This window comes from Pinus tabuliformis, chromosome Q, assembly GCF_031772625.1.
Source record: "Pinus tabuliformis cultivar Carrire ecotype Pingquan chromosome Q, CPIR1, whole genome shotgun sequence".
Classification (NCBI taxonomy): domain Eukaryota; kingdom Viridiplantae; phylum Streptophyta; class Pinopsida; order Pinales; family Pinaceae; genus Pinus; species Pinus tabuliformis.
In genome coordinates, this window is record NC_142296.1 from 942796499 (window position 1) to 942809974 (window position 13476).

The 13476-nt window shown below is 36.7% G+C and overlaps 1 protein-coding gene across 1 annotated transcript in view; it reads left to right on the forward strand.

The window, feature by feature from the left end:
* The first annotated feature begins 2099 nt into the window (after nt 1-2099).
* The window catches only part of LOC149222571 (chitin elicitor receptor kinase 1-like), a 361400-nt gene continuing 350023 nt past the window's right edge, over nt 2100-13476 (forward strand). Inside the window, exon 1 of the mRNA XM_089385512.1 lies at nt 2100-3000. Coding sequence (XP_089241638.1) covers nt 2361-3000 — 640 coding nt within the window. The 5' untranslated portion in view covers nt 2100-2360. The remainder of the gene's footprint in view (nt 3001-13476) is intronic.

Sequence of the window (13476 nt, forward strand, 5' to 3'; positions counted from 1 at the left end):
ATTTACCTAATTAAACCATGTACAAAAATGTCAACTTTAACTTGAGAAAAAAGGAATTACACATCTTATTGTAAAGTAAACCATTTTGCTAAATAAAATTTACTTATATATTAACTTCCCCATCTATTAGGATATGAATTTATTAGAATTGGAATAATCTCAAATCTCTAGGAAATTGGCGTGACACAAATCTAATTTAATTTTAGAAAAAAGGATTTACATATCTTTTTGTAAAATGGACTACTTTGCTAAATAAAATTTTCTTATATATTAATTTCCCCATCTAATTAGAATATGAAAATCCCTAGGAAATTGGTGGGGGAGTCATGTGGCACGAATCTAATTTTTTAAATTTATTAAAAGTCACTGTAACGTAATGTAATAAACTCTGTAAGAGACTATAGCAATTGACAAACATTAAGACTAAGCATATGCTCAACATATTCCCTTGAAAATCAATCTAGGCCATAATTAAAAAAAAAGAAAAGTCAACAGATCCCCATCCACCTTAAGTGGAAGTAACATTTTAACACGTGATATCAACTTCATATGTATCTATATATAGAAAAAAATGTTAAAAGAAAATATTTTAATGTTATATAGAATAAAATATCCAAGGTGAGTGATGAATAAAATATTTTAATATGAATTAATATTGACATATATTTAAAAATATTTATAAAATGACTCAATACACATATTATGTAATCTCTATAACATTCAAAAATACAATTTAAATAATAAAAATTTACACATTGCTTTTTTTTGTACTCTAAAATAAATTTGCACCTAAAGAAATTTGATCCCTCTCTACTCATGAATGAACTTATCTTGGTTTTTTTTTGTCCACAGGAAACATTAATCGTTTCAATCAAGATACACAAATTAACAAAAAGAAAACAGAAAAAAACAAATTAATAACCAATTATTGAATTTTGCACATTAAATTCCTATCATTAATTTAATATTTATTGATAATTAAATTAAAATACTAAATACTCTTTTGAGACATATAGTCAAATTAAAAATGGACTGAATAGTTACATTAAAGCGCTATCATTAACTTAATATTTATTGATAATTAAATTAAAATACCAAATACTCTTTTGAGACATATAATCAAATTAAAAATGGACTAATCATTAACTTAATATTTATTGATAATTAAATTAAAATACCAAATACTCTTTTGAGACATATAATCAAATTAAAAATGGACTAAATAGTCCTCGCACATTAAATCACTATCATTAAATTGATATCAACTGCTTAAATATTTAGATATCACATTCAATACTAAACACTATCATTAACTTAATATTTATTCATAATTAAATTAAAATACTAAATACTCTTTTGAGACATATAATCAAATTAAAAATGCACTGAATAGTCCACAGGTCTTGGATAGATGGTGATCGGGTGCTCTCTCAAGGCACTCCTTGATTCTTATCATTAACTTAATATTTATTGATAATTAAATTAAAATACTAAATACTCAAATCTTTTGAGACATATAATCAAATTAAAAATGGACTAAATAGTCTACGGGGTCTTGGATAGATGGTAATTAGGTGCTCTGCAAACCTTAATTTGAAGTCACTGGTGGTGATCACAGGTGCTCTGCACACCTTAATCTAAAGTCACTTGTGGTGATTAGGTACTCTGTTAAGACACACCTTGATTTGAAGTGATCTCAGTGATTCAATTTCCAGTGTCAATCAAGATAATATATTAGACATGATAAAAATGTAATCTTGCCAAACTTAAAAAAATAAAATAAAATTAAAATACTCTCTCCCTATAATTAATTTAATATTTATTGATAATAAAATCTTCCCATAATTAATTTAATATTTATTGATAATAAAATTAAAATACAAAGTACTCTTTCAAGAAATATAATCAAATTAAAATACTGAATGTTCTCTTCCTTCGTAAAGACACCTATCCATCCCTGTAATAATTATAATTAAAAGAGAAGAAAAACAAATTAAATAGAATTAAAGAAGAAATTTGTGAGGTACGCCCTGCAAACAACTCCTTGTATCATATTATAATGGTAAAATGCAAAATAAAAAGGGTTTTGACCATATCATTCAAATATGAGGCTCTATGGAGCATGGCACAGTCAATGTGATTATATGTATGATTCAGTCTTCTAGCGAACCCCGCGTTTACAATAAATGGGTTCAATGATCGAGCCCCGGTCGGAAAAGTGAAAGTGAATGAATGACGTGGAGGCGTAGAAAGATGGGTCTCTAACCAGAAGTCAATGGCGGCCTGCGAATGAAAGTGGGTGTAAGGCGGACGAGTTGAATAACCCAACATTGCATTGCAGACACGCATTTCAGAAGGATATGGCATCAGTGCGTCCATCCCATTTCTTTTTATGGCTATGTCTATTGCCTTTCTATTTCTCAGACGCAGAAGCCAAATGCACAGGCTGTAATGTGGCTCTTGGCAATTATTACGTCAATCAGAACTATAACATATCATATATTTCAAGTCTCTTTGATAATGAGATCACTTATGAAACCCTCAATTACTGGAACTCACAGACCGTCACCGGTCCAGATTTCATACAGTGGGGATATCCAATCAGGATTCCTTTCTCGTGTTATTGCCTGGGTGAGGGCAATAACAGGTACCTGGGACATATGTTTCAGTATATCGCGGTTCATGGCGACACCTATGACAAAATTGCAAACACTATTTATGCGAACCTCACCACTGTCTCAGCGCTGCAGAATGTGAATTCTTATACCGCGACTTCTATTCCGCCCGGTGCAAAACTGAATGTCAGTATCAATTGTTCGTGCGGGGATGCTTCTATCAGTAAAGCCTATGGGCTCTTCCTCACATACCCTCTCAATGCCACTATCAACAATCTCACCGTTCTCGCCAAAACGTACAATTTCCCCGCCGACTTGTTGAAAAAGTACAATCCTACTGTGGATTTTACCGACGCCAGCAGGATTGCTTTCGTGCCCAATCAAGGTGAGTGACTGCTTACTTTTCTTCAATATATTAAATCTGCTTCTGCTTCTGTGTACGACTTCTGTGGCCACTAATTCTTACCAGCTTAATTTGCAACACATTCAGTTATCTTAAATACGAATGGCCTCTTTCAAGGGGCCTCTGATTTTGAAGTAAATGAGATTTTCCCTAACAAATTCCATGGTTGTCAAGTATTATTTAGGATAAATATTATTTTATAGAAATTATAAAATTAAGCCATGCCAATCAGAGATTCTGTTCTCGGACGGGGCACTTTAAGGAATTCAGCCTACCTGTTCCACACAAATTTAAACTTGACAGCATTCTTGAAATATTTCAACGTGAAGCTCGTTTAAATTTTGTTTTCGTCCCTCCCAATTAAAATCGGCAGGACTCAGCCATCCTACTAAATTAAGGGTCAGTTTCCATTATTTGTTAAACTCCGGCAGCTTGTGTCCGCCTGAGAGTAAGTATATATATATATAACCCTCTCACAATAAAAATAAATAAATAAATAAACAAGTTTAAATAAACTTGTTTATTTATTTTCTTTATTGAGAGAGGATTATATATACTTCTCAGCCAGCCAAGCGTATCTGCTTGGTATATGCCAAATTGTATGCCATTAAGATAACTCAATTGAAATACTTGATGAATAATGTTAGCGAATTTCTGATTGTGTTATTTTATCTCTTCATCTAATTAATGCCAGCGGGAAGCAACCATAAGTTTCTTAGTATATCTCATGGAAAAAGTAAGAATACAATCAGTTGGATTCACCTTAAACCTTACCGGAAGCACTTCGACAAAGAACAGTGTGTTGCGATTTCAAGAAATGACACCCCATAGGACTTTATATTCATGGTATGGCGTGTCACCACTCAAATTCTTGCATAGATTATCAGGCAAGCCACCCATTGTCACTGACATTCAAATGTAAGAGAAAACATTCAAATGCTTAACAAACCATGCAATATATGTGTATGTCTTATCCATAAAAACATTTACACTTTGGTTTAAGCGGCAGTTTTGTGAGCATTATACTTTGTTTAAATCAAGATCTAACTAACAAGGGGATTTGATAATTCAAACATTGGTCAAAACACATTAGACTGTACTACGGCACCCCTTTAATGTGCCCTGATTTTAACTGTGCTTATTGCCCATAGATAGAGCCTAAGCAGAGATGAGTTCCAGCATTAAATGAGTTCAGTTTAAGGTGACCATATCAAACATCGATTTAATCAATGTGCCTATATAAAATATGAACCAATTTAAACATTCGAACATTTGCTACGCACATCAGCACGTTCAAGCCTTGAAATAAGTTATTAGATCAACATATTTGAGTGTGTTTTGGTTCCTTAAGCCCAGAAATAATATTGCTGTTACAATATAACAAGAATCAGTGGTCAAATTTGAAGACGGTAATGAAGCAAATATGAATCATAAGTTCACATGTTGCATATTTGAGTGCGGTTTGGTTCCTTCAGCCCAGAAATAATATTGCTGTTATAATATAACTAAAATCAGTGCGCAAATTTGAAGACGGTAATGAAGCAAATATGAAGCATAAGTTCACATGTTATTTCTAGAAAGGGACCATGAAATCAATCAGTGAGTAGTTTGCCACAGATTTACAAGTGCAGACCAGATTTAGAAATGTGGATTTGATTCAGAATTTGAAGCCATTGAGATATCAATTCTTAGTATGAGAATTAAACCATACTCTGAAAAAACTCGAGTCTAAATTAGTTAGCGCTGTTAGAACATATTTAAATGTCTACCAAACAATTAAATATGTAGAGATTCTACCAGCAAGTGGTATTTGTATCAATTATGAAGCGTTGAGCCCTTTTAGCATAGCTTTCAGAATTCTAGTTTGACCCTTGGATGACTTTAGACCATAAATCAAATTCCAGTTCATGAAACTGAATTCCAAATGTAAACTTAGTCACCAGTAAGCAGTAAACAGCAAATCAATGAACCAACAATCCATATGTATGGGTGGTTTGGCACTTGTTGCAAGTCGTTCAAGGCTTAAACTAGTTGATTCGATGCATGAGTTATATCAGATCTCAAAGCAGGAAACAGTACTGATGCATGTTCAAATCAATCCATAAACTGTTTGTGCCACAAGACTATAACCAGACAATCAATGGAGATAAAGAATGTTGTGCTGTGTGCCATGATCAACTTAAATTTGAAACTTTTCATGTGTTAGAATGTGAATCAAGTGCAACAAAAAATGATCAGGTTCCAAACATATGAAAGATTTCATTTTTAAACCCTTAACAGGTTAAATAACCAACCAATTAAATGCCATTGTTTCAAAACCTTCTAGCAATGCAAATCTGAAGCATTAGGCTTAGTGATCAATTCGTTTAGATATTTTCTTAAGCGAAATTAGCATTTATTTACTGTTCAAGCATAGTTTTTCATAAAGAATTCAAAGAGAGCATCTATATGTCTGGAATAGTGATGAACCCGCAAGTCAGCCATGCTAAAAAAAAGTATTCGTTACACTCTTTTAACACAGCGTTTATGTTCTTAGTGCATCAGTCTAGTGTCTTCAATGATTTTGACTCTTGCGCACATAAATGATGAAAGTCATGAAACATCTAATAGAGCATATACCTATGTGTGGATTAAATTTTGATGAGTTTTCCAGCATTATGAGAGATTGTCAGATAGATCTAAGACCTTGAAATTATTAGCCCATAAGTATTGTTTAGTCCAATCAACCATCTAGTGAAAGGATCTGCAAAACATTAGAGTTTAACTTATTAGATCCAAAAAGGAAATGTAAATGTTTAAATGTTTTGAGCATGAAAAAACATAAATGATTTGCGAGAAACTTTCAAGCCTAATTTAGATCTGAAAACTGTTATCCTAAGACTTGAAAATTTGCAATCTAAATCCACAAATTTAACTTGATCAAACCCTAGATTGCCAATAAAAGAAAAATGAAAGGGAAAACTTTTAAATGAATGGTTAAAAGTGCAAACGAAGAGTAGTGCCCATCCCACTTGGGCTATGGGGGACACTTAATCTATTCTTGAGTAATGCTCTTGAAAATGGTCTTGAAAGATAATGGTAGGCATAGTAAGTAGCCTCAAAGGAGATCTCAGTCCTATTAGATGCAAGATTTATCTATAGAATATATAGTAGTGGGTGGGATTCAACCCTTTTGGAAGTGCCTACAAGGGAAAAAGATGAGTGGTGAGTGATATAGATTATTGAGAATTGAATAAGGCCACATGTAAAAATCACTTTCCCTTGCTTTTAATTGACTAGGATGTAGACAAGTTCAAGAAGAAATGTGTTAGTTTTTAATGGATATGATAGCATCGGACGTGTTCTAGTCTTTAAGGTGTCAAAGAGGCCAAGGAACACAAGGACTCCAAAACCCATAAAAGGTTTTAAGAGAACACTTAGAAACCTCTCAATTAAATTAATTGATCAATAATTAAAAAGTTCCTAAGTCTAACTTAGAAAAATTGATTAATTAATGGGTATTAATTAAGGAAATCAATTTTTCTCTAGAGACTTCCAGAAAAGTGATTTGACAGAGTCTAAGATGATTTGAGCCATTGATCATGATTAGATCTTGGCCGTTGATGCTCCAATGAGAGATTATAAGAGTAGGTCGAAAGGATTGGAGAAGTGATATCAACACAGTCGGTGAGCAAGGTAGTTTGAATCAGGGTTGTGGGGGAGCGCCCCCCCTTGAACCCACTCTCGGAGTGCATCGGGAGTGACCCCGGGAGTGCGCTCCCTAAATTTTTTTCGCTCCCTGCGAATTCAAGAGTGATAGAGGGAGCTGAAACAATTTTTTTTGAGTGGGGCAACCTAATGTTCAAGCCTATGGCCCTAGTGTTGATATGCACTTCATGGTAATGTTAAATTTTTAAAGTAAAAGCAACATTCTCCTTCATCTTTCATTTTCATCTTTTTACATAAATTTTTAACATTACTATGAAATGACTCAAGATGTTTGAGAGTTGTTTTTACCTCATTGGATTTCATATGGAGAAAGTAGAATTTTAGATCTCACTTAAAATCCAATAGACTTATCATTTTTCAGGATTTTAGGATTGGGGGGGTTGCAATGTTTCCATTGGATTTTGTCATGTACTAGGGTATGGAACTTGTATTTAATTAAAAGCATCAACCCTCTATGCGCGGGACATTGCCAATAATCAAGAGCACCTAGGGTACTAGGGTATGGAACTTGTATTTAATCAAGAGCATCAAGGTCGTTCAACTATGCAGGAGGAGACTCCCAATAAAGAACGAGACAAGAAATTAGAAATTTCTCGTGGCAAGAGGGTCAAGCATTAGATAATAGATTCACTTGTCTTCTTTAGTTTCTAGTACTTTTCATAACTATTGACTTTTTCATATTTATTATGGTATCTTTTGTAAACAATATATGACAATTTAAGTTTGAAGTTGGCATTTATAACTCATTGGTAATGAATTAATAATATAATGCTTCATGAAAGTTGAAAGTTGAAACATTTCATTTCATATTAGATATTCTTTGTTATCATTTGGTTAGTTGGTAATGGTTACAAGTACAAGTTACAACTTTAGTGGTCAATGATGATAAATGTTATATATTGAATTTTGAAAGCTTGAAACTTTAAGATTGATGAATCATGAGACTCGATATGTTGTATTTTACTAACTTGTGGACGTGGTTGATGAAGCTTTTAACTTCTAAATGATTGATGTTATATGGTTCAATCCATGTTTTTATGTTTTTTATATCTAATTCATCATTCTACATGCTTTTGTTGACATATATGCATCAAAATATATAAAAATTTGCTCTCGATTCGCTCTCGAACCAGGAGCTTTTGACAATATTGCTCCCCACTCTCGCTTGCGCTCCCCACTTCTGCTCCCGCTCCCCGCTTCCAAGTAACCTTGGTTTGAATTCCGCAGTTCACAATATTCAGTGAGGGCACAGTTCGAGCCAGGGAAACAACATTAGAAAGAGGGAGCATTAGAGATTTGGGAGTAGAGATCCGAAGGAGATTTTCCTTAGTTTTCCAGTGTCCCAGAGGCAGGAGAAGAGGAGGTTGATTTGTGTAGTGCGAGTTAGCTAGAAACTCCTATGTGAGTTGCCGGAAGAGGTTTGATTTAGTAGCTAGAAGCCAGATCAGTGTCCGGAAGGCAGAGCGAATTCATTCCAGAGGTAGAGGGAGGCTAGACATTCTAGTTGGAGTCAGTTCCAAGGCTGTGTGAAATTATTCTGAGCAACAGTGCACATTTCTGGAGGGAGTGCGAATTCCAGATAGGGGTGCGAGTTGCCCAGGGAGAGGTTGGATCAGTTGTAGAGCAGACAAAGTGTCTCCAACATATTTTGCAAGTTGATTGACGGAGGTTTGCCAATTAGGCAACCAATTGTAATTATTTTCTCAAATTACTGCATAATAGTAAAACCCTCATCTGCTGCATTGGTTTTCCCTTTGGGGTTTTTCCGGGGATTATTATTGAAAATAATTGTCTTTTATTATGTGTGTGCATCTATTTCTCAATTGCATATTTTATTTCCTCAGTGTATTTTTTATTGTGAAGAATTGCAGTGTGGTTTATTCGCTATTTACCATTAATAATTAACAATGATAAATTAACTGCATAAGTTAGGAGAATAATACTCAGTTGCTGTAGGATTTTTCACATGGTATCAAAGCATTGAAGACCATAGGCTTAGAAGCGAAGGAAGTGAGTTTGTGTAGTTTTAGAAGGAGATTTGAAGCACCAACTTTCAGATTTGCATAGGCCAATTTGGCAGTGCGAGTAGTAGAGAGGTAGAAGTTCGATTTCTAGATCCAAGATGGAGGAAAATTCAATTTGCCTTAGATCTATAGCATCAAGTAGTAGGATTGTCGATAAAGGTTTTCAGTGAGAAGATCAGTTGATTCGCAGAGCAGATCTAGCATAGAAGTTTTGCAGCAAGAGTTTTGGAGTTGTAGATCAACGTAGGGAAGGATGAGAAAAGCAAACAAAGAGGAAATTTGCAGTTTTCTAGAGGGGGAAAAGAGGTTGAAATTTCAAGTAGCAGAAGGATGTAGCAGACTTGCCAGTCTAGATAGTGTGAATTTCAAGGTAAGCAATGCATGTGCCAGTACCAGAGAAGGACATTCGGAGGTAGAGCGAGTTTACCAGAGGAGGAATAACAGGTAGTGCGAGTTTCCCAAAGGAGGAATAATAGGCAGTGTGAGTTTTGAGAAGGACACCGAAAGCAAGTACGAATTGTCCAATTGCAGATCTACACATTTCTAGAAGGGAGTGCGGAAGTGCGGGTGTAGGGAGAAGACTGAGGTTGGTAGCCGAAAGGAGAAGGATATTTCTAGCATATAGTTCTCCAATTTATTTGAGTATCATAGTTTTTTGCAGCTTTCTAGAGATGGCCATACAAGATTGCCATAAGAGGTCGTGCAAATTAGCTAGAACAAAGGTCTGGACAAAAAATTGACTTCTAGTTGTTGGAGATAGGTGCTAGGAGGAGTGCGAGTTGCAAAGCGAAGGAGGGTTCCAGTCAAGGACAAGGCTCGAAAGGAGATAAAGCGGCAATACCTCCAGATGGAGGAGGAGCATGATACTTTAGATTGCCATACAAGCAAGGTCTATGTGAAGAGCAACAGGATGTCTAGATCTAGTCATGGAGGGCTTAATCAGTAGATGAAATCCAGTTGTTGAGTGTTTTTCACATAGATCAATACCTTTGCTACAGGGGCCCACAATACAGAGGAGCAGGAGGATTGAAGACAAGGCGTAGTCATATTCTTGAGGGACATTGCAGAGCTAGTTGTAGTTAGATAGTTGAGAGATAGTGCAGAGCCAATTGGGCGCAGTTAGGTGCTCGGTAGATAGTGCAGAGCCAATTGGGCGCAGTTAGGTGCTCGGTAGATAGTGCAGAGCTAGTTGCAGTCAGAGACTCAAGAGACAATTGCAGAGCCAGTTGCAATGATTTAGTAGATCAAGAGAGATTGAGTTTCCAGTTGTTATTGCAGGAAATTCTTGTGATTGGTCGCAGTGCAAATTGGCCAGTTACAGGAAGCAGGCATAGTTCCAGCCAGAGAGGGACTCCATGAGAGGATTTCTAGCTAGAGTGGTTTCCAGCATTCCAGAGACAAGAAGGGAGATTGCAATTTCCCAGTTCCTATTTAGAGGGAGATCGAGACTCACTATTGTAGTGGTTACAATGGTAGTGTAGTGATAGAAACAATGCAGAGGCATCAACAATGTGAGGTCAAATTGATTCAACTACAGTTGGTGGTAGGTGAATCAAAGTATGCACAATAGCATGGTGGACGATGTTTGCCAGATTGACTTCATCACAGTGATTTCTAGTTACAGGGAGTTAGATTAACTAAGATGTGAAGAAAGGAGGTATAACAAATGTCAGACATCAGCAACGTGAGTTAGTCCATATATAGGATGTTCATCAGGGAGAAGATGAGCAAAATGGATAATGGAGAGTGGAGAACACCTTGCTCGCTAAGAGGGAGTGTTAGCTTTTGATGGATATGGTAGCATCAGACAAATGTTATAGTCTCTAAGGTGTCAAAGAGGCTAAGGAACACAAGGACTCCAAAACCCAGAAAAGGTTTTTGAGAGAAAACACTTAGAAACCTCTCAATTAAATTAATTGATCAATAATTAAAAAGTTCCTAACTCTAACTTAGGAAAATTGATTAATTAATGGGTGTTGATTGAGGAAATCGATTTTTCTCTAGAGACTTCTAGAAAAATGATTTGATGGAGTCTAAGATGACTTGAGCCATCGATCATGATTAGATCTTGGTTGTTGATGCTCCAGTGAGAGATTATAAGAGTAGGTCAAAGGGATTGGAGAAGTGACATCAACACACTTGGTGAGCAACGAAGTTTGAATTCCCCAATTCGCAATATTTAGAGAGGGTTCAGTTCGTGCCAGGAAAACAACATCAGAGAGAGGCAACAACAGAGATTTGGGAGCAAAGATTCAAAGGAGATTTTCCTCAGTTTCCCAATGTCCCGGAGACAGGAAAAGAGGAGGTCGATTTGTGCAATGCGAGTTAGCCAGAAACCCCTGTGCGAGTTGCTGGAAGACGTTCAATTCAATATTCAGAGGCCGGATTAGTGTCCGGAAGGCAAAGTAAATTCCTTCCAGAGGTGGAGGGAGGCTATGTTCCAGTTGGAGGTATGTCTAGGACTGTGCGAAATTATTCTGAGCAGCAATGCACATTTTTGGAGGGATTGCGAATTCTAGATAGGGGTGTAAGTTGTCCAGAGAGAGGCTAGATTAGTTGCAGAGGAGAAAAGGTGTCTCTAGCATATTTTGCCAGCTGATTACGAAGGCTTTCCATTTAGGCAACCATTTGTAATTATTTTCTCAAATTGCTGCAAAATAATAAAACCCTCATTTGCTGCACCGGATTTCCCTTCGGGGTTTTTCCAGGGACTATTATCCAAAAATAACGATGTCATTTTATTGTGTGTGCATTTATTTCTCAATTCCGTATTTTATTTCCGTAGTGTATTTTTTATTGTGAAGAATTGCAGTGTGGTATATTCGCTATTTGTCGTTAATAATTAACAGTGACAAATAAACTGCATAAGTTAGGAGAATAATACTCAGTTGCTGCAGTTCAAGGATTTTTCACAAAATGTACTTGTTTGTAGTTGGTTTCTTTGAGTTATAACCAAGTTTCTTTGGGTTATAACCAAGTATAGATAGCCATAAAACTTCAAGAATTGATTACCTTCACTTGCTAGAGAAGCCATCTAGGAACAAGAATACATGAATTGACTACCTTCACTTGCTAGAGGGGTACTTTCACATATTGAGTATTGCCTCTGGTTTCTACAATGCACCTACCACATTTCAATCCACATTGATCAACACCTTTTTAGACATCCTCATTGATTTCATGGTGGTTTACATGTATGAATTTGCCAATATGTCCATCATGAGCTTTTGTTGCCTTGCCAGCTCTGCCAATGTCAGCTCCTTTCACCACAGTTCAGGCTCTCCCTCATTTTCCATGGGTTCTTCGTCCTAGTTCTCATGCCCTCTTGCATGTTCTACCTCAGTATTGGAAAAAGCATCAGGGTTCCAACCTCTACCTCGACCTCTTCTGCCTCGACCCCTGCCTCTGTGAAATACAACACCACCATACCAAGGTGGCATCACCAGTTTCCTGCTCCCACAACTTGCCAAGAACATGCTCTGATACCACTGTAATATTCCTAAGGAAAAAATTAACAGTGCATACCAAAACAGTAACTTGGGACAACAAGTAAATAAAGAACACAACCACAAAATTAGCACACAAGTGACACCAACAAAATACTCTGAGCCATTTTATTAATAATGCGGAACTATGTACATAGAATGAGATGAAATAATAGAACCTGGGCTTGCCAAGCAAGCTGAGCAAACCCCGAAAAATGTCTCTAACCCGAGTGTTGAACAGCACTAGAAGAGAGATGTACACTGCCCAAAGAATAAGTTGTTGTTGACTGCCAACTGAAATGATCATTTATGCTTTGAATACTGCCCAAATTAGCCCGAAACTCCACCCACAGACTCCTCTCCAAAAACCCACAAAAACCTGGAAAGGGTTTGGCTCAACCCCAAGCAGTGAGGAAGCCCTCCAAGTGGTGCAAATTGCCCAACTGGCCACTAGTGTGTACTACTGTAGAACTTCTCCACTGAAGCAATCCTCAACCCTCTATTGAAGAATTCCCCCAACCAATCAAAGCCTCCCTTCGGAACACCCAAATCTTTCTGCCCCCTAGCCCTTCGATCTATCCAACTCTTGTGCTTGTGCATGCTTTTCCCAGAGAGGCCCATGCATTACCAAAAATAGATGAGTTCGGCCCTCCAGAATGGCCCAAACCTAACATTGGTTCAATTTGTTGCAAATATCACCTTGTGGAAGCCCGAGAATGGACTCCCCAAATTCCTAGCCAGGGAGACACTCAAAGTTCTCCGAAATGGGTGTGGATTTCGCTTGAAACCCTTTGTGCTCAACAACACTCCAACCCTTGCGTTGCGGCTGAACAACTCCAAGAGAGGTAAAATTCTGACATGTAATAGTCAAAATATGGTGTGGAAATGCCTCCCTTTTGCCTTATATACTTATGGCCCATGCATTCCCCTCAGTGGCCCTCACTTCCTACTAATTCGCACTCTCTCTAAGGGGTGCGTATTGCCTCCTTGTGGCCCCCTTTTGAGCGTGGGACCCATTTATCCATATTTCCTAAGTCCAAAATTTGCCAAAATTTTCCCCCAAACCATTCCTCTTTGCCCAAGTGACAAAATTAGGCTGAAGACTTCCTTTTTGCAACTTATGTGATGGGGGATATTACACTCTAAAGAAAGTGCTTTAACAAGAAAATGTAAACACATGGAATACTCCATAAAGGCTCTCAAAAAAGGTCCAAATCCTTGCTCCCAATAGCATATCCGAA